Source organism: Tachysurus fulvidraco, chromosome 14 (genome assembly GCF_022655615.1).
Source record: "Tachysurus fulvidraco isolate hzauxx_2018 chromosome 14, HZAU_PFXX_2.0, whole genome shotgun sequence".
NCBI lineage: Eukaryota > Metazoa > Chordata > Actinopteri > Siluriformes > Bagridae > Tachysurus > Tachysurus fulvidraco.
In genome coordinates, this window is record NC_062531.1 from 5,960,812 (window position 1) to 5,982,831 (window position 22,020).

The 22,020-nt window shown below is 38.9% G+C and overlaps 1 protein-coding gene across 3 annotated transcripts in view; it reads left to right on the forward strand.

The window, feature by feature from the left end:
* The first annotated feature begins 283 nt into the window (after positions 1–283).
* Positions 284–22,020, forward strand: part of phf19 (PHD finger protein 19) — a 35,644-nt gene continuing 13,907 nt past the window's right edge. The window contains exons 1-11 of one of the 3 annotated variants that reach the window (XM_027151786.2): positions 284–525; positions 917–960; positions 12,425–12,624; positions 13,534–13,615; positions 13,925–14,020; positions 15,316–15,410; positions 17,707–17,855; positions 18,252–18,347; positions 19,484–19,552; positions 21,211–21,331; positions 21,520–21,587. In XM_027151786.2, the coding sequence (XP_027007587.1) occupies positions 12,445–12,624; positions 13,534–13,615; positions 13,925–14,020; positions 15,316–15,410; positions 17,707–17,855; positions 18,252–18,347; positions 19,484–19,552; positions 21,211–21,331; positions 21,520–21,587 (956 nt within the window). In that variant the 5' untranslated portion in view covers positions 284–525; positions 917–960; positions 12,425–12,444. Of the gene's footprint in view, positions 544–916; positions 961–12,424; positions 12,625–13,533; positions 13,616–13,924; positions 14,021–15,315; positions 15,411–17,706; positions 17,856–18,251; positions 18,348–19,483; positions 19,553–21,210; positions 21,332–21,519; positions 21,588–22,020 lie in introns of all 3 variants that reach the window. The other 2 variants (XM_047799869.1, XM_047799868.1) reach the window with 2 other exon arrangements.

Genomic DNA, 22,020 nt, shown 5'->3' on the forward strand with positions numbered 1-22,020 from the left:
CTGAAGCAGCAAACTTTGCAAAACACAACCTTTATTTCACTGCTAAAACTTTTGCCCATGACAGTAATGATGATGCGCAGTTGATATAGAATCAGGCCGCGTCCCAATCCGTGTCCGTGGTTGCTAAATAGTACGCCATCTGTGTCGCTATGGTAACCAGAGCACTCAGCTGTAGCGTACTTACCGTTCTTGTACTACGTAGTGGTCTTTGAACGCGGTTTGGGACGCGACCTGAGAGAAAAGAGAGAGAGAGAGAGAGAGAGAGAGAGAGAGAGAGAGAGAGAGAGAGGTACTTCCGGTGTTGATGACGAAGGGGGCGATGTTAATTACATAAGCAAAACGTAAACGATTCGCGGGAAAAGGTGAAAAAATGGCGACTCGCACAGAGTCTGTTTGCGCGTCCAGCTGAAGCTGGAGAAACTTTTATGTCAGTGAATATGGAAATATCGCACTGAGATTGGAGCACCGACATTTTTCGCCAGAGATTATTTTATCCCCCTCTGGGAAAGGAGAGGAAACAAAACGGTAATGAAAGAAAAAAGGGTGTTTTTTTTTTTATTTTGCATGCCATCAGTCAGCTAAGGCGAAGCTAACTGTACCTCAGCTTGGCTGCAAATACGTTAAGCGCTCGTGCGCGTTTTCCTCTTTTAAATTACTAACACAACTTTACTTTTCTAACGGGTTACACTTTTAAAATGGCAAAAAAAATGAGGCGTTTTAAAAATAAATAAATAAATAAAAGTTTGCCATGCGAGCTAAAGTAAGTTCTGTGCTGTATCCGAATCTTGAATGAAGGAGGGAAATATTATTAGCTTCAGAGCTAACTCCTGCTTCCAGCCTCCATTTTTTTTATTTAATTAGCATTAATGCTAACACATACAAACTTACTACTCACTAGCTATTTTTATTTTGTCAGATGTTAATAAAGTAACCTACACTCAGAGAGGAGCTGTCAGTGCAGTAAGTACTAAAAATAATTATCCATATATTATTATTATTATTATTATTATTATTATTATTATTAAAACACATTTTACCTGGAAGAAAAAGAAAATAGTAATTAGGATTGAAGAAATGATCTTAGGTTATAATGGCTTTATAATAGGTGTCTCTAGGCCAGTGCCATCCCAAATGTACTTTATTCCATAACAACATTAACCCCTTAATTCCATTCTTGTTCAACAGCACACTGTTGTTATGGATTTGTAGTAAACCTAATGAAATTGGTACAAGAATCAGGACGTGTCAGTAAGGCCATCCTTAAAAATATTTTGGTTTGCAGTAACAGTAAAAAAAAAAAAAAAAAAAAGGGTCTGTAGGTAGGTCTATATATATATATTTTTAAAGTTTCAATTTACAATTTACAATTTTTCAAGTTACAATTTTGGTGATGGTGATTACGTTGGTATGACTTTAAACAAATTAGCATATCGTGACGTCACTGACTGGGTCTTCAACCCGTGCCTTCGGGCGCATCATTGCAAACTTTATTTTGATGCTGGACACAGTTTTTTTTCCAGAACTTCGTGCCAAGTTAAAGCGGTGTCGAGCTGTTTTATTTAATTTTTTAGATGTATTATGTTGCCCGAACCTGTATGACTTTGAACGGTGACCGCGAACATTTTGGTCAACGCAAATTTACAACCGGCAAGTCGGTCGGACTTAAAGCAAAAAATATATATAATAATTTGAGTCGGTCCTAAATTGACAGGGTCGGTCGGGTTACGGCAAACAAGAATATTTTTAAGGATGGCATAAGTCTTGATAGCTGAAGCGGTTAAAAACCACACCCAATTATTGCTATGAGCTGTTTGTTGGATGTTGAATGGGTGCCAATGTTCAGCAGTCTGTTGGACAGCTGTTTGGAAGGTTGTGAGTTTGAATCCCAGCTTTGTCAAACTGCCATTGCTGGGCCCCTTATCAAGGACCTTAAGCCCCATTGCTTGATTGTATAAAATGTGAGAATGTAAGTCGCTTAGGATAAGGTTGTCTGCCAAGTGATGTTCTCCTCGAGTACGTGTGGGTCTTTTTCGGATTTTTCCAGCTTCCTAGCAGCTCCCAAAATCACAGCAATAGATGAATTACCCTCTTTAGGGGTGTGTGGGTGTGTGTATGTGTCCAGGATGGTATCCTGCATCACACCCAGTATTCCTGAAATGAACACTACCATTACTCCATTACTGGGATAAAGTGCTTGCCAAATCTGAGATGATTCAAGACAGAAGAATTCTGTCCTATTTATTTATTTATTTATTTATTTATTTATTTATTTATTTATTTATTTGAAAAGCTATAAAATTAGAGTGGGTAAAGTATTTTCCTTTGATTCTTGTCTTCCCATGCAAAATAATTGACACAGTGCACGTTTCACTAGGGCCACGCTTAACGACCCTTCGCCTTCCATGTTGCTATAACGAAATCCTGGCCCCGATTCAGTAGATCTGTAGCTGACTTCCTTATTGAAACCATGCTGCTCTCTGTCTCACTCACTGCTGGTTGAGTTTGAGTCATCAAACTGTCTTTCTGTAACTGTCTTTCTGTAACATTTCGGTGCCACATTGTTTCGTGTGCGGCTCTGGAAAGTAGATAGACGAAAGATGTGCAGGTTTGACACGAAGTGAGAGCTGAAAATTTACTTGTGAATTTTTGTGCATGCTGCTAACCCATGATTCTGGTAGAAATGAGTAGCTGGTGAAAATCGCAGTGTATAGCAGTTTCAGCAGAACAGCAGTACACTCTCTTTTAACCCTTTAAACGCCCATTCACATTCTTAACTTTAGACTACAGACTTTTCATGTCAGTTGTACTAGAGTTACAGAAAAAAGTCTGAGTTTGACTGGTCAGAAGACTTGTTTTTTATAAGGGCAGCCTGTAATTCAAATGACAAGTTTGCGTTAACATGCTTGTTCTTATACTTTACTTTTCTGTAGTAACAGCTCATTCACTGGGACTTGTATAGTGGATGCCCCTCATCTGTATCTGTTGATGTAATAGTTTTTTGTGTTCATATACATTTTAAGACGTCTGTGTCTAGAGTGGGAGAGTGAGGGTGAGAGTGAGTGAGGGTGAGAGGGGGTGAGGGTAGGTGGGTGATAGTGGGTGAGTGAGAGTGGGTGAATGGGTGACTGTGAGTGGGTGAGTGTGTGCATGGGTGAGTGCGTGTGAGCGTGAGGGTGAGAGTGTGTCAAGGTGAGAGTGTGTGAGTGAGAGAGTGGGTGAGTGTGTGTGAGTGAGAGAGTGGGTGTGAGAGTAAGAGGCTATAGAGGGAATGATTGTTTATCAATGTAATAACATGTCATAACTGTGTAGTTATGTACAGTGGGTCAAGTATTACTATGAATTTAAAATATAAATTATGAATATATTCTATAATAATTGTTAAACAGAGCATCAGTCTGACAATCTAAATCATTTCTGCATGAGACATGGTTTTTTGATGATGCATCACCAAGATAAGGGTTATTTGATGTTCTTCTCATCATGCTCAGAATGCAATTTCAATAATGGTGAGAGAGATATGAGAATATGCAGAATAATGCAAAATATATGGCAAGTAAAAATGACTGAAATGAATCAGACGAACACACGTAATGTATGCAGCTGTTAGGATCTTATAATGTAGAAAAGGCCAAAGAATTGATTTACTTCACCTTGTAGCTAAAGGAGCATGGCAACAAGACTTTAGAGTTAAGCTCTGATAGTGACTCTTTAGTTTGGTCCTGATCTATGAAATGACTTCCGTCTAGTCAGCAGCTGCATCACTGGAGGATCTCCAGGGTTTTTCCTGGGTCAAAATTGGTCTTCGGTGGTGGTTGACTGACATGGTCATCCACACACAGCAAAGAGTACCCTAGTACCCACATGATCCGCAAGCCCAATATTGACAATAAAGGTTCAATTTAAAATAAATACAAAGAAACAGTTTGTGATTTTTTTTCTTATCCTATTTATTCATGAAAAAACGATCACTGTCAGACTAGATAGTTAAAGGAAGCGATTACAACGTATTTTACATGTAAACATCATCAATACCAAAGTATATTTGTCCACGTTTACACTGCAAGTCTTAATTAAAGTGAAAGTGAAGTGACATATGGCTAAGTACGGTGACCCATACTCAGAATTTGTTCTCTGCATTTAAACCATCCAAAGTGCACACACACAGCAATGAACACACATACACCGTGAACACACACCCAGAGCAGTGGGCAGCCATTTATGCTGCGGCGCCCGGGGAGCAGTTGGGGGGGTTTGGTGGCTTGCTCACAGGCACCTCAGTTGTGGCCGGCCCGAGACTCGAACCCACAACCTTCGGGTTACAAGTCAGACTCTCTAACCATTAGGCCACGACTGCCCCCATTTTTTTTTTTTTTTTTTTTTTTTTTTTTAAGTGAAGATAAGTTTAATACTCAATTCAGATATTTTGCTCAGATCTGATTTTTTTGTTTGGCTGTTCACATTACAGTACCTTTTAAAATGTGGCCTATATCAGATACCAGTGTGAACTGTTTGCTGTTTCGAACTGACCCGCATGCGCAAATGAACAATAACAATGATGCACGCCGTTGAGCTAAAAAGTTGGCGAGGTTATGGAGGAAGTATTGTATCATCTGGTGCAAGCAAACATATCATGTAATGCTATAATGTAATGTATTCAATGCAAACATTATGAGCTGGTTCGCGTAACCATTTTATATAACACTCTTAACACACACGTTACCAGTCACGTTTGTAGGGCTGTGTATTGGCAAGAATCTGGTGATACGATACGTATCACGATACGGGGTTGTGATACGATATGTTGCGATACATTGCGATATTGTAAGCAAGGCGATATATTGGGATATTTCTTATTTTAATTATAGGATAAAGTTTTAGGGAAGCTGTCAAGAACACCACCATATGCAAACCTTAGCAAAAATTTTTTTTAATTTTTCCAGAACACAGAACACATTAAATATGATTGAACCACTTTATGTGCAGTATGAATAAAGGGGGAAAAATAAAGTGCTTGCAGGATTTCTTAAATGTATTAAATGTGTTAAAATAAATGTATTAAATGTTAGTTGTTATAAACAGACCATATATATTTTTAGATCCTGCCTTTAAAGCTTCACAGTTTCAGTTTACAATTGTAGCATGCAGTGTCCTAACATTTTGATCTGAACAAAAGAATTATATCTGCTTAATATCAATGAAAAAATAAAGTGCTTGCAGGATTCCTAAAGAAAACAAAACAAATATAAACAATAAAATATTTACAGATGTTGAACATTCTCAGAACCTTTAAACTTGGATTTTACAGGTTTCTTTGATTTGTATTTATATTTGTCTTTTTATTTAATGTCAAGGTTTTTCTGAAGAAAGATACTGTATGCTGGTCAATATGCTCAGATGTCAGGGCACTTCTATGCGCATCTTCATATATATAGCGAACTATTTTAATGTTAACATTAGTAGCTCGCCATTATGCTAGTATTTTGTAACGAGTGGAGTGGTGCTACCCCTTTAAGAGCAATGTGCCGTTGCTTTATTACTGTTATCCTAGTTGGATGTGCGCATGCGCAAAAGTGTGCACGCTTCAGTTATACCACCACATGTGTGTGGAAGTCTGATGCTGCAACCGATATTCTCTTTTATTTTCATTTTCTCATACTAATGAGTATTTTTTGTTTTAGTAACATGTTATTACGGAGGTTTTTCCTGTGTACGGAGGAATAAACCGTTGTGAATGAAACGTTTGTGAGTTCGTCCTTATTTTTGTGGGCCTAACCTTGAGGAGCTATCCTAAATCTCCATTAACGTGTTACTTCCTGTCACTGTTTAAGTTCAGAGATAAGAAGACTGCAATCTAGCGGTTGGGATATAAACAGAACAAAATGAAACTGCCATGAATCTGTATATTTTTATTTATTTATTTTATAAATATCGATATTTTCGAAATATCGAAAAATCGATAGAGTATCGCCAAACAAAATATCGCGATACTCACGTGTATTGATATTTTCTTACACCCCTACACCTTTGTGTCACGTTTTCCCCGGGGGAAAAAAAAAAGTTTAATTGTGACGAATATCAATGTAGATTGACGTAAAAGTCGCATCAAATCCGCCTTGGCTGTTCACACTGCGGCCACATTGGAAAAAATCAGATCTGGGCCAGATTTGAGTGTTCACACTACTCCTGAAGAAGTCTGCCCTGGTCACTTGACCCCAAAAAAATCGGATTTGGGCCACTTTTACCTGCAGTCTGAACGGGGCCTTTGAAATGTCAAAGGTATCACAATTTATCTATTAACAAATATCACAGCCTGCAGATGAACATTTAACTCGTCTCTTTTTATTAACACTGTAGAACCTTTTTACAAGATCTCTGTAGTCGATTTTAATCCTGATGGGGCCCATCCATAGCCACCTTGCAGCATACGTCTAAATGTTGGTCCTTTTCTCGTTTTAGTATAATCATATCAACTAAAAAGTAGCATTAAATACATAGTGTTAAAAGGTGTAATAGTGTAATTTTTTACCATATACATTTGAATAAAATTCTGTACTGTATGAGGAAGTCAGGAGTAGCAGAGAAGTATGTCAGAGTGGTGCAGGACATGTATGAGAGGAGCAGGACAGTGGTGAGGTGTGCCACAGGTCAGACAGAGGAGTTCAAAGTGGAGGTGGGACTGCATCGGGGATCGGCTCTGAGCCCCTTCCTGTTTGCTATAGTGATGGACCAGTTGTCAGAGGAGGACAGACAGGAGTCTCCTTGGACAATGATGTTTGCAGATGACATTGTGATCTGTAGTGAGAGCAGGGAGCAGGTGGAGGAAAACCTGGAGAGGTGGAGGTTTGTGCTGGAGAGAAGAGGAATGAAAGTCAGTCGTAGTAAGACTGAGTACATGTGTGTGAATGAAAGGGATGGAAGTGGAACAGTAAGGTTACAGGGTGAAGAGGTGAAGAAGGTACAGGAGTTTAAGTACTTGGGGTCAACAGTCCAGAGTAATGGAGAGAGTGTGAAAGAAGTAAAGAAGCGAGTGCGGGCAGGTTGGATTGGGTGGAGAAAGGTGTCAGGATTTCTGTGTGATATTAATATATTAGCGAGAATCAAGGGGAAGGTGTACAGAACAGTGGTGAGACCGGCCATGCTGTATGGCTTAGAGACAGTGTCACTGAAGAAGAGACAGGAGTCAGAGCTAGAGGTAGGGTTATCCTGGACAGGATTAGGAACGAGTACATCAGAGGGACAGCTCATGTTGGACGTTTGGGAGACAAAGTTAGGGAGACCAGATTAAGATGGTTTGGACATGTTCAGAGGAGGGAGAGTGAGTATATTGGTAGGAGAATGTTGTACATGGAGCTGCCAGGCAGGAGGCAAAGAGGAAGGCCAAAGAGGAGGTATATGGATGTAATTAATGAGTATTTGAAGCAAGTGGGTGCAAGTGTTGAGTATGCAGAAGATAGGGATAGGTGGAGAGAGATGATTCGCTGTGGTGACCCCTGAAGGGAAAAGCTGAAAGAAGAAGAAGAAAAATTTGAATAAAATTAGCAGCTAGATAGCAACAGCTTTGTGCTTTGATCTAGTTTCATCTAACTCCAGTCTAACTTTAAACTAAATGATTTTATAGGTAATTTACTACACATTGTCATAAGCCTATACATACTGTGGGATATTAAGGCTAAATTTTACTAAACACTCAATGCTAAATGGGGTAAGCACACTTACTTTCTCATTTCAGATGTGTGTGTTCTTCTAAGAAGTAATGATTTGTTATACACCGATTCAGACACTGATGGGCAGACCAATTGCTTTAACCATTCATTATAATGAATCGGCTCAAAGGAGTCATTAGGTCACGAATCAGACTTTAGCGGACATGGAATCCTGGCAGTTAGGACATCGTGAAAGATTTGTCACCACACACACACACACAAAACACTTCATAACTGGATAGATTTTTGTTTTTGCGTTTATTTAAAGTGTGCAAGCATGTGCGGAATGCTTGTCACAAATTGTAAGAGAAGATAAGGCATAACTTTTTTTTTGACAGCAATTCCAGCGGTAATTCAGCAAAAATATTCTCCCGAATGCACCACGTGAAACATGGATTCGGTCTTCCGACCTTTAGGATCAGTTGATTTTGATGCGAGGGAGAGAGCAAAGACGGAACTGAAGACTTCATCTTCATTTCTGTCTTTGCTCTTTTAGAGGCCGCCAAAAAATTTTCAATGTAGGAAAAACCCTGGTCTCTGAGAAAGTCTCAAGTGTGGCACAGTCCATCAGAGATCGTGCTGAAAATCTGACCAAAGCGTTTTCTGTGGATCATGAGAGGGCGGAAAGCTTATGACCAGCTATAGTCTGTCGGGTCAGCTTGTTCAGGGATTATTGACAAGTGAGTCACTGTGCACAGAAGGTCTGAAGTTCAATGTTTTTTTTTTTTTAAAAGAAAGTCCTTGTATGGATTATCACACAAAAATGAATTTGAACTAGGGCTGGGCGATATGGCTGAAAAGTGTATCACGATATCAGTGTTTCATATCGGTTGATATCGATATTTATTGATATTTTTTATGAGCCCTTTTAAAATAAGGACCAGGAGAAAAATATATTACATTTAATCAGTTTTATTTGAAACTTAACCTTCCTCTGATCAGAATCCCCTCAGTTATTAAGACAGAAATGTCAACAAGCAGGAAAACTCAAATAATTATAATGTAAACATAAGTCTAAAGTCACAATGAACACTTAACTATTATCTCTTAACATTTAAGGTGCAAAATGAAAGAAAATGTAAGAAATGCTTAATAAAGTGTAATAAAATAGTGCAAAGTGTTAAATATAAACAGAGAAACCTGAGAATTTAGTGCAGTTTTAGTGCTAGGAAGTTCACTAGCTGTTCACCTTCTGGTGAATAAAGTGTATAAAGTATGTGCAGTGTTTTTTAAACATAAATAAAACTGAGGTAGACTGAACTTAGGGCTGTAGCTATTGAATATTTTAGTATTTTACTGAAAATATCATTGATTAATCGGACAAAATGTGTTTTTGCTTAATTAAAGAGCAATATTAAATATACAAGAGAAAATAAGATGAACTTGTCTCTTAAAATGAACAACTAATTGGTTTCCTTTTTTAGAAAAATGAACTTTTATTATTTAAATGCATAGTATGCAATGCATTAGGGATGCAACAATACAGTTAGCCCACGGTTCAATACATACCTCGGATTTGTAACCACGGTTTTCGGTTCGGTTCTGATGGCTTAATACATAGAAGTGTTTTTTGTTATTCTATGCTTAGGCAATAGGAACAGTAAGAGGTTAAGAAGAAATAAATAAAAACGATTTATTGGGATGCTCCTTTATTTTACTTAAAAGCAAAGAAAAGTCCACTGGTTCCTAGTGTTTTGTATAATATAAACATTTTTTATTTTAAAATTAACACTGGCATCTCACAGCTGCTGGTAGCCCATGTACAAACTGGGAAACACATAAATTCCTAAATTTTGAAAATAAACATACATGTGAATTTAGTAAACATAAATTGACCATTTCAAATAAACATACTTAAATAAATAAACCATCTTAATTAAACTTAACAGTACTCCAGTACAGTATCCTTCATTCAGAATGTAAAGTATCTTTCAGCTTTTCATTTCCCAATCCGACTTGTAGTGAACAGTTATAGTGAAGAAACTCACGGTTGCCCATGAGGTCCAACCATCTGTGGTCAGAGCAAGGCTCTGTGCTTGAGCCAATTCGTACACAATACTGTTACATGTCTTTTCATAGAGGTCGGGAATTATCTCGATGCTGAAAAAAGTGCGAGTTTTTATAAGATGACAAAAGCCCGCATTTCCAGTCACCGAAAATGGCTGCAAATCTTTGGCAATGAACACCCCCACTGCCTTTGTTATTTTCATCAGTGTTGTATAAAGTATTAGAAAGCAAAGATCAACTCTGGTAATAAGAATAGTGACATTTCACTGCTTTTGGTTGCCGCCGTTATAGACCTGTGAATGCCTCCAGCTCTGACTGCGTGTGCACGCTGCGCGTACCTGTGCGTCTCCGTACAGCGTGCGGAGCTGCGTAATACAATCTAGGAGCAGTGATTCGCCAAACCTCCCTTATTGCAGTCGCATTTATTCTGATTTTATTTTGTAGTAAAAAGTAACAAAGATGCTTAGGGGAAATATAACGGAGTAAAAGTATACATTTTATCTAGGAAATGTAGTGGAGTAAAAGTGAAAAAAGCGAGGTAAAGTACAGATACGTGAAATTAGTACTTAAGTACAGTAACAAATTATTTGTACTGCGTTACATTACAACACTGATTTTCATGTGTCTCTCGGAACCAGTTGGGTATGTATGCTGGAAGGATTCAGCGAGGGACTGTTGTTTTTTGGAGGACTTTATTACCTGCTCTGCTATCCTGCATTCAGACAATTGATATTGCTGGGTGATGGCGCCGCAGTTGTGCAATCATATTGGAAGTGTTTCCGTTTGAGTAGGCTACACGTGTAAAACAATGCTTGCAGACAGTCATTTTTTTGTTTAGTGTTTTTTCTTCCTCGGCGTTATACTCAACAGCAAAACCGAAATGTCTCCACACCACAGATTTAAAAGACGCCGGCGCCTCCTCGTACTGTAGCCTCGCTTCACCACCGCTCGCCATGTTAAAGTGTGGAATGAAGGTTTAACGCCCCCTAACTTTAGAGCATAGTGATTGAACATTTACTCGCGGGGAGGAGTTTCCTCATCTCAGCTCGTAGACATACAGGCACACACAAACCGTCAATTCGGAGAGAAATGAAAAGCACATCAATTATTTAAACGTAAAACCAAAAAAAACGCAATTCACAAGCACGTATTGAACCGTGGATGTCGTACCGAACAGTTCAATATTATATTGAGAATTGTGGCATCCCTACAATGCATACAACAATATTTTCCATCACAAATAAACATTTAGATATTACCAATTGTTTCTCTGCCTGTTCTTGTACTGTGAACAATGACAAAGTTGACAGAAGAATTAAGTACATTTAAAAAAGTGACAAACATTCTGGGTTTTAAATGAACCATTTTCTGAGATGCAAAAACAAAAAAACTTTCAAATTACTTTTTGAAAGTATCAAAACTAAGGAATACATTACAATAATAATAATAATAATAATAATACAAAATACTGCCTTTAAGTCATGCAACTTAACTTCAGAACTAAAAGATACAAATCTACAGCTCAGGCATAACATAAGCCTTTACTGTCTAATTTGGAATGCTTTGTGGTAATTAAGAGGCAAAAACATGGACAGGAACTTGGAACTAGAGATGGTTGCATGGTTTCACATCGAGTGCTTAAAGCATATATAAGAATGGATGATGTGCTGTTGTGGTATGCCAGCCCAATCTTGCAATGGAAATAAAAAAATGAAATAATCCAAACCTTGGACGTTTTCTGTCGTTTTCTCCTGTTTGTTTCTTCTCTTTGCTCATTGTCATTGTTATCGCGCCCTTCCATTTGCAGCCCGCACGCGCCCTCAAATCAAAAGATTGCTAACTTCTCACGTCTCCTTCCGCTTCACACACACACACACACACACACACACACACACACACACACACACACACACACACACACACACACACACATTTGAACCTTATATATTCATGCATTTATCACACAAACACAGTATTTGAAAAATAAGCTTAACAAATATAAAGATTTTGTTATTGTATGTGTTTGAAAGAAAAGTGGTTTTGGTGATTTGACTTTCTGTCCCATTGTCTTAGCTTTAATGGCACTTTCTTGGGTGTGTTGTCACCATCATAGTCATTGAGTAACATTGAGTTAATGCAGTTATCTTAAATAGTTATGCAGCTGTAATAACGCGTATATTACACCTGCTTGTACAGATGCTGCTGCGGCCAGGACGCATGTTTGTATGACAGACGAAATACGTCCTGTTCTCCAAAGATTACAGGCTAAATGCTAGACTGGTAGCTGAGCATTCTGTCTATGCAAACAAGTTAAGATGATGCTTCATCCTGCTCGGTCTATAGAGACCGGAGCTTTTATTTTTTTCCCTTCATTGAGCAAAAATTAAAATGAGCTACAACAGACAGTGCTCTGAAATCTGGGGGGACAAAAAACCCTGACCTCAGGATTTCCATCCATACAGTGTAGACAAAAATAAAGTATTGCTCTTTATGATTCTTCAGATGAAAATATTCATACCACATTCACTCACACTCTTGGAGAATCACGCCATTACAGAAACTTCAGAATGTGTCACAAGCTAGTGCTGTAGTATTAAACCTGGAGGTGTCTGAACACTTAGTATCACCTCTGAGTTCTATTTTGTCAGGAAATGAACCCATCACACATGACTATTTTCATATTTCACTGATGTATCCTTCCTGTTTCTGTACAGGAAATCTAGACTTGTTAAGGATGTTGGAGGAAGCGTGCCGGGATGAATACCTGGCTGTAGGTGAGGAGGACCTGGAGGCAAAGCGGCTGCTGCCCAAGCACGACAAAATCTGCGTTGACCTGGATCGCGAGCTGATTGTGGGCCAGTATGTGCTCTGCCGCTGGTCTGATGGCCTGTATTACTTGGGCAGGATCCAAAGGGTGAGTCAATGTGACTGGAAGCACTGTGTGTTTCGCTATGCTCTGTCACAGTCTTGCAGTCAGCGCCACTGAACTTGTGTGTTTATCATGTTATAGACATCAATCACCTGCAGGGTTTAATCAAATGTAAGCGTTTTCATAAAAAGGGAAGCAAAACTCTCTTTATGATTACAGCACAAATCCTTGCCGCTAGTCGAAAAGATAATTATGCTACAGCCAGACCTTTGCGTGAGGCTGCCTGAGTAATTCATATTTTAATTATTGAGTACAGATTTTCTAATTAATTAAACATAATTGCCTGTGATATTAATGAGCTTATCTAACGTTAGCTAATTGGCTGAGAACATCTATTTTAAGCTTTCCATTCACCTTCTGGTGTACATGTACATTCCTTACTCTTAAATTAATGTACTAATTTATTATTATTATTATTATTATTATTATTATTATTATTATTTTTAATATTATTATTATTATTACAGGAAAACAATCAATTAGAAAACAATCACATTTTTTGTTGTTGTGGTGCACTGTGAAGTTAGTTCCTGTTATAGCTCTGTTGTGTCTGAAAGCCAAAAGGAATAGCTGTACTACTGACTCTTCCCAAAAATGCAAAATAAACATGAGCAAGGGCCCAACAGTGGCAGCTTAGACCAGGATTCTCCGATCAACAGCCCAGAGCCTTAACCACTTGAGCCACCACTGCACTCTTCCTATAGGCTTATTTATTTAAAATGGCAGAAAACTCATTGTTTTTGTTTACAGCGAAATAATTGCAAATGATGTGGCTTGTAACTGGATTAACTGATGTATGTGGTGATTATTTAGGTATTATTGTACAGCACTTCTCACTCACTTTAATTTGAGAAATTAAAAGCTAAACATTACATGCTGTGTGTTTGTGTGTAGATTAGCTCCTCAAAGCATAGCTGCTTCGTCACGTTTGAAGACAACTCCAAGTTCTGGGTGCTTTGGAAAGACATACAACACGGTAAGCAGCATTGGTGATTTCTTCCCCACCAACACACTACTGCAGTACTGTTGTCATGTCGCCTGTTTCCATGGCGCTGAGAAAAATCATGTAGATTTCTGTCACTTTAATGTAATTCAGGGCACTCGCACTAATTAGCGTTTCAGCAGGTGAATGTAACCCAGATGATCTAAGAGAGCAAGTAAATTATTGTTATGGTGTGTGTGTGTGTGTGTGTGTGTTTGTGATGTACATAAAGTGAATGTGTAATTATGATGGAATTTTTTCTTTTTTCTTCTGTGTGCATGTGTGTACGTGTGTGAAACTCAGCTGGCATTCCGGGAGAAGAGCCCAAATGCTATGTGTGCTCCGAGATGACTATGGTGTCTGAGAATAAAATTCTTATCTGCGGAAAATGTGGAATCGGTGAGTCACTTCTCAGCTTCGAAAAACGGAGAGTTTTTTTTTTAGCCCATGTTTGCATGAGGTTAGTTTGTGGAACTGAATTTCATCTATGCAAATATCACCCAAGCAAATGCGTCAAGAGTTAGATGTCAGGGGTGAAAGCACATGTGACATGACAGTAGAGTGGAATAAATTAATTCCAAAAAAATTGGATGTTTTGGAACAGTAGAGAATATTCTGGACACAAAGCTAGCTTTCATGTATGTAGGGATTTTATCTGTTTGAATTGATCCCTGGTGCGTTTGCCATCTTGGTGAGATACAGACCAAAATGAGTCTCTGTCTGATTCCAAGTACAGTTTGATAGCACTGAGAGCTATTTGACTCGGAATCAACTCACTAACTCGCCTGCAGTGACTCAAACATGCCGTGTGTTCTGTGTTGTTCCTTTTTTGTATATGGTTTGTTTGTTTGTTTGTTTATTTATTTATTTGCTTGCTTGAGCTGCTAAACTGTCACCTGACTAATCCAGGATAGAGCCTTAGACAGCTTTCTGGACATTTTTTGACTCATTTCAACTTACAAAAAAAAGGAATAAATGCAAGATTCAATTCACAACATGCTTAGTTATATAAATAATGAAATATTGCCAGTACTGTGCTTTCCATGCTTGGGTGAATTTTGTGGTTAATCACCGTTTTTATTTTTGGGTTGGTTTTAATTAAGCACAGTGTGAAAGTAGATCGAACTAAACTGCAGAAAAAGCAAAGCATTTTGCTTTGGTTCAGACTCAGCACACGGAAGGATAGATGTGGAAGCTTAGTGAGAATTCCCAAATAAAGCTGGCACACGAAGCTAGCAAGCGAGCATATCTACAACAAATGTTGCTAGCCACTGCTGGCTCTTTCTGAAAGAGAGTTCAAGGGAGCAGAGAACTGTGTACAAGTTATTAGAATGTCATGCAACAGCACAAAAAAAAATTCATCGCAGTATTCACTGTTAACCTCTGTTTCAAAGATGCAGGAAAACAACCAGTAAACTGGGACTGAGCTGTGGCATCATCAGTCTGGGTAAAAATCCATGCAGGCTTCAAAGCAAACAGGAGTATTTTGAGGCTGGGTGATGAGACAGAGGGAAAGACTGTGCTGCGTGTAATTGCTCACAAGGGAGTTGGCTCTCCCTGCACTCTCTCTGCATAGGGATTAGTTCAGACTCTTAATATTTACACCTCTGTAGTGCCTCTGAGACCAGCAGCCTGTCACATGCCCTCAAATGTCTTGTCTGTTTTTCTTTCTCTTCCTCATCCTCTTCGGACAGGCTACCACCAGCTGTGCCACATGCCGCAAGTGGAGAGCTCAGCTTACATCGCGATTTGGTTCTGCAGAAAGTGCATTTTTGCCTTAGCAGTCAGAGTGAGTGTGTGCCTCGTGTCTTTCAGTCTCATTTTGTTGTTTTCCTTACGATCGATCCATGACTTATAACAACCTCATAACCTTATAGTAACAGCGTTAAACACATGCTCTCTATTGACCGCATCTGTAGGGTATGGGCGATTACCACAGACAAGAAAAAGACATAAAGGAAACAAAAGGGCAATTCTCAGAGGTTCCAACGTCTTCTGGTTAGCCGTAGCATTTACGATTTCTGACCCTTTCTGCTACAGCAGTGCAAAAGCGGACTGTGCTTACATGCTTTTTCAGATAAAGCAGTAGAGTGAACACACAAAAAATTCATTCTTAAAAAAAAGGGTAATTTACTGAAGGGTTGAATTATGAGGAAAATATCCAGGATGTGTGTATGATAAGCAGTAAGCAGTTACTCAGCTTCCCAAAAGAGATACGAGATACAACATTGTGAGAAATTGTGTGAAAGAAAGAAAAAAAAGGCAGTGCCCTGTGTTTGCATAACACAGTTCCGAGTGTGTGTGTGCGTGCGTGTGTGTGTGTGTGTGTGTGTGTGTGTGTGTGTGTGTGTGTGTATACAGTCCAAACTTTTGGTCTGTACACACCTTCTCATTCAAAGAGTTTTCTTTATTTTCATGACTATGAAAATTGTAGATTCACACTGAAGGCATCAAAAGTATGAATTAACACATGTGGAATTACATATGTACATAACAAAAAAGTGTGGAAAAAAATGACCCCAAACACACCTCCAGGCTGTGTAAGGGCTATTTGACCATGAAGGAGAGTGATGGGGTGCTGCACCAGATGACCTGGCCTCCACAGTCACCGGACCTGAACCCGATCGAGATGGTTTGGGGTGAGCTGGACCGCAGAGTGAAGGCAAAAGGGCCAACAAGTGCTAAGCATCTCTGGGAACTCCTTCAAGACTGTTGGAAGACCATTTCAGGTGACGACCTCTTGAAGCTCATCAAGAGAATGCCAAGCGTGTGCAAAGCAGTAATCAAAGCAAAAGGTGGCTACTTTGAAGAACCTAGAATATGACATATGTTCAGTTGTTTCACACTTTTTTGTAATGAACTAAATGTTCTCTTTGAATGAGAAGGTGTGTCCAAACTTTTTGTCTGTACTGTGTGTGTATATATATATAATAGACCCAAATGCAGGGTATCATAAAAAAACAGGATTTATTAAATAAAAACACAATACAAGGACAAAGACAAAACCATACACGACTCGAACAACGATAACAGAAGACAACAGAGGATTCCGTGCTGCTCAAGGCCACGTGGCTCAACTAAATACTAATAACAATTAGACACACGAGGAACAGGTGCGCAGAGCCGGGGAGGAAGCGACAAGGGCGGGGCAGACACGTGACACAAAACATAAACAAACACACGTGGCCAAAGTCCGGGCTGAGTCCTGACAATATATTTATATTCATTCATTCATTCATTTTCTACCGCTTATCCGAATTACCTCGGGTCACGGGGAGCCTGTGCCTATCTCAGGCGTCATCGGGCATCGAGGCAGGATACACCCTGGACGGAGTGCCAACTGTGATAGGCACAGGCTCCCCGTGAGTTCGGATATAAATTATATAATTATTATAATTAGTTATTTATTTTATTTATTTATTTGTACAAATATGTACGTTTAAAGAATTTTTTGAAAATACTTTACTCTCTATAGTGCTTTATCCTGGTCAGGGTTACAGTGGATCCAGACCCTTGTGTAATGCTGAAAGGTTTTATTCTGTGTGCAGTGCAGGAACGATGCACCCTGTATGCGATGCATGTTCATCTCCGAGCATTAACGCTTAATTGTACCTAACAGCCATTACAACAAGTGTCATGTTTGTAAGGAGGTAGGAGATACTCGGAGGAATCCCACACTGACACAGGGATATTGCACCAAACTTCACGCAGACAAATGCAAAACTCAGGATTGAATAAGGGTGCTTGGATCTGCGAGGCGAGAAATATACATTTTATTTCATTTCATTTACTATCCATAAAAGCCTGTTGGCTGGCTTGTGTTCTTTAGACTTAGTGAGTTTTGAGTAAAATGGTGGTAATTGCACATGCACTACAGATCTGTTATAGATTATGCTGCTGGAGTAGTAAAGATTATATTATATTATTCTTTCTAATAACCTTTTGTACTATGTTTTTCTGTAAAGCTGCTTTGAGACAATGTCAATTTTAAATAGCGCTATACAAATAAACTTGAATTGAATTGAAAAGATGATTCAGGTCTGGTCTAACTTGCTTGTGTTTGTGTGTTTTTTTATTTCTGGCAGAAAGGGGGCGCACTTAAGAAGGGCCCGTTAGCCAAATCACTGCAGGCCATGAAGCAAGTGCTCACTTACAATGCTGAGGAACTAGAGTGGGACTCTCTGCACCGCACCAACCATCAGCAGTGCTACTGCTACTGTGGGGGCCCTGGAGAGTGAGGACACGCTTCCTACCTCTGCTCAACACCTCCTGCTTTCATTCATTCTCTCTCTCTCTCTCTCTCTCTCTCTCTCTCTCTCTCTCTCTCTCTCTCTCTCTCTCTCTCTCTCGCTCTCTCTCTCGCTCTCACGCTCTCACTCTTACTTCCTTTCTGACCTTGAACAGTGCAGTGGATCATTATGCTCCTTCTTGTATTCTTACTTGTGATTTCCTCACACTACCTGGAGCGTATTCGCTCATCCGGCACATTCCACACTGTTGGAGTCGGCTCAGCTTGTAGCCGAGTAGCTCGTAATCGATCTATTAGATTTCCCTCTGTCTGATTAGTCATCTGTCTGATAAGAACACGGCGCATTAGGTTCCATTATCTTTTCTTTCCATCTCCTCTTAGATGGTACCTGAAAATGTTGCAGTGTTTCCGCTGTGAGCAGTGGTTTCATGAAGCATGCACACAATGCCTGCAAGAGTCCATGATGTTTGGAGATAGGTGCGTGTCTATTATAGTATATTATCATATATTATATTATATTATATTATATTATATTATATTACATGTTCACTTGTTCTGCTTTTTTAGAATGATGAACTTTAACACATTATAGGGTGACATGGATGTGGATTTTCAAACCTCTCCAATCCCACTCCCCCAAAAAAAATTCCCGTCCCATCCCAATCCTGCAAAAAAAAAAAAAAACTGGGGAAAATCCCATCCCGTCCCAATCCCAGAAGAAAGACTCCCATTCCAGTGTTTTTTTTTTTCTTTTCTTTCTTTTCTGACTCCATTTTTAATTAAACTCTATGGAGAAGACGCCTTCTCTTATATTATTGTGTGGAGCACGGGTGTGTGGAGCACGACATTCATTTAACCAGCCATACCAAAGCAAACGGATTATATATTTATTTATATCAAAGGTATATTTGTGTATTCCCGGTGCCGCCCACTCCCGCTGACATTTTTTCCTGTCACGTGATTAATAGTGATTTTGTTTCCCATCCCACGGGAATGTCAGCACAGTAGAGCAAGACTGTGGATATGCACAGGACACAGGATATGCAATCTCTGTAGATATTACATGATTAAGTGTTCACACATGCCCATCGTTTAAAAAGACAACATCCTGGGGAACATCTTCTCTAACAAGATGTAATGGCATCTTTTGTTATATATTTACATATATTTTATAGAAGGTAGAGAACGGCATAATCTTTCCAGATGCGTTCAAACATGCACATACAATTACTGACATGACCAGTTTAGACAGGACTAAAATCCAAGGGATGCTGCGACAGTTATGATGCTACCCCACCTCCACATGTAGAAGAAATATAGCCCTTAATATGGATGCTTTCTGTAAACCCTGTTTATAGAAATTAAAAACAATAAAGATCTGAGATAATGAAATGTTTTCTGGACAGCATCCTGTGATAAGTGATTTATAACAGTACGTTCACTGCGCTAGCACACAAAAGGAAATGGCATGCATTAGGTGATAGTTGGAGATCATTGTGTTAAAATTGCTGTCTCGTGTATGAAACACCATTCATCTCCTTTCACAGGTTGACCATTTATAAAGTAATCCCTGTCCATTTCTGCTGCTTTTTTTTTCTTTTTTCTTTCCACAGGTTTTACTTGTTCATTTGTGCCATGTGCAATAAGGGAGTGGAGTACATCAAACGCCTGGCGCTGCGCTGGTAAATGCCGTCGTACTTCTTTCACAACCGCACGATTCGGACCGATTCATATCAGAAGTATAGAATCCAATCCAAGTGCTGGACCCCGATTGATGTAGACTTTCTGGAAATACTGGTAACGTGTCCAGCAGGCGATGTGTCTGTTCGGGACCTGTTACAGACGGGTTACAACTTAAAGAAGAACAAAAAAAAAAAACAGGAAGTTTGTTTGTAAGAAACTAGAATAGCTTCAGTATGGCTTGGCATCAATTCTGCAGGTGTATCACAACAATATATTCCCTCAGTTTTCATTTCTGATGACACCCATAAATCTGCTAAACGTCTGTAGCTCTGAGCGATATTACTTTCATTTCATTAATTCATTCCGAGCACTTACGGAAACGTTTCGTCATAAAGATGATTAGTCAGAAGGACTTTGTTTTGTTTAGAAATGATGTTCCTCTTTAATATGACAAGTGGAGCCAAACCTTGAGAGCAAAATGACAAAATTCACCCACTACAAAAGCCTTTTATTCGTCATCCGTCTGTATCTGAGACAACGAGTGATTTTAAATCCTCTGTTTTCTTTTCCAAATTTCAGTCTAATCCCTGAATGGCACTTCCATCTTGATCATAATTCTGGTTAGATAAAGGTCATCTGATTTAAGGAACAGATCACCATCAGACGGTCACATTACAGGCTCCCTAATGCAAGTCACATGTTACACATGTTTTATTTTCCTCTTGAATTATCTAGTTATTGCCCTTTAAGAAATGAGAGAAATGAAAGCAGGAGAGATATTTAGAAAGCCTTATCAGATCATTTGCTTGGCCTTAATGCTGTTTCTTTTTTTCTTTTCTTTTTTTGGCCTTTAAAGCCCATAATACCCATAATTTAAATTTCTTCCTGACAAGAAAATATAAGGATTAAATGCCTTTAATCTCTCGGCCAGAGAGCTTTTGGATTCCGTCCAGCATGTAAACGATTATGCAGATTTACTCTGTCCAGAAAAGTAGATTTGTAAAACGTAATTTCTTAGAGGAAAAATCCACCCCGAAATGACTTGCAGTCTTTATAATTAACACGATCAACAATAGCACCCAAGCTAACGTTCACCAGCAAACTGGTCTGCTCATAGTGGTGAGGTGCGATTCTACCACATCAGATCGATACGGCGTGGTTTCAGTTCTTTAGTCCACCCAGCTCTCACCTCCTCACCTTCACATGCTGCTTAAATTGATCCAAAACATCAGATTTCATGCTAATACCGCTGTTAACAGCATCATGCTCACAATCGTGTAGCTATGTGGCATAATTCATTACAGGTTTGTCACACAGCTCTATCCATTCTCGGACTCATTTCTTCCACTTTTGTGTTTCGTTAAAAAATGTTTTTTAGAGTCACAATAAAATGCTACGTAAGACAGGAAGCCATCGCTTTTCGGTTTTTATGTTGCGTGTCCTCTTGTGATGCCTGCACACCAAAAACTCCAAGTTTATATATGCTAAGAATATTAAAATATACAGCAATCACCAACAAATTAGCACCAGAGTCTGTAAACATCTTGAAACGATTTCAGTATAAACATAATTCTGTGTTTCAGGGTGGAATTTTTTCCAGTTTTCTTTCTCTATATCTTCTTTATCTTTTTAATCCATTGTCGTTTTGTTTTGTCAGGGTGGATGTGGTCCATCTGGCCCTGTACAACCTGGGAGTACAGAGTAAGAAAAAGTACTTTGAACTGGAGGAGATCCTCAGCTTCATCAGCAACAACTGGGATCATTTCCAGCTGGGCAAGGTCACACAGCCAGAGAGCGCTTTCATAACAGATGCCAAACCTGTCAATACATCAGTGTTAATGTTGCCACTTTTCATTCATCTGTATTTAAAAGTGACAGCTCAAGGTGCAATGCGAAGAAAACGTTTCGCGTAGCGCCGCGGCTAAAGGTCCGTTTCTCACTTTTATTCTCGTACCTGTTTCACCAGCTTGCCAACACGCCTCCCTCAGAGAGAGGCCAGCTCATCCTCGATGCTCTTAACAACTACAAAAGCAAGTAAGACACTTAGTGTTATGTTAAGTATTAAATGTTTATTCTTTATTAAATGACAACTTGTCCAAAAAAAACAAACAAACAAAAAAAAAAACGTCAAGAGCAATGAAAGAATAATTATTATTAAATAATTATTGAAAAATCTTTGGTGTGGTTGATTAATATTCCAACAAACCCCAAGCTGTTTTTATTTCATATATATGAAGCCAAATCAGATCTGTTTTACGTTAACAATAAACGTCTTAGGATACGAGTATTAGGTTTTGCCAAGATCAAGTTCTCAATCAAAGCTGAACACGTTCACTTGAAATCTACGTGAAGGAACGTTTCTTACAAAGCAAAAACACCACAAAGCATGTATTGGTTGTTACTGAAGGATGTAAGTAATTACTATTCTCTATAATCAGATATATTCGCATATTAATGAGCACGTTGA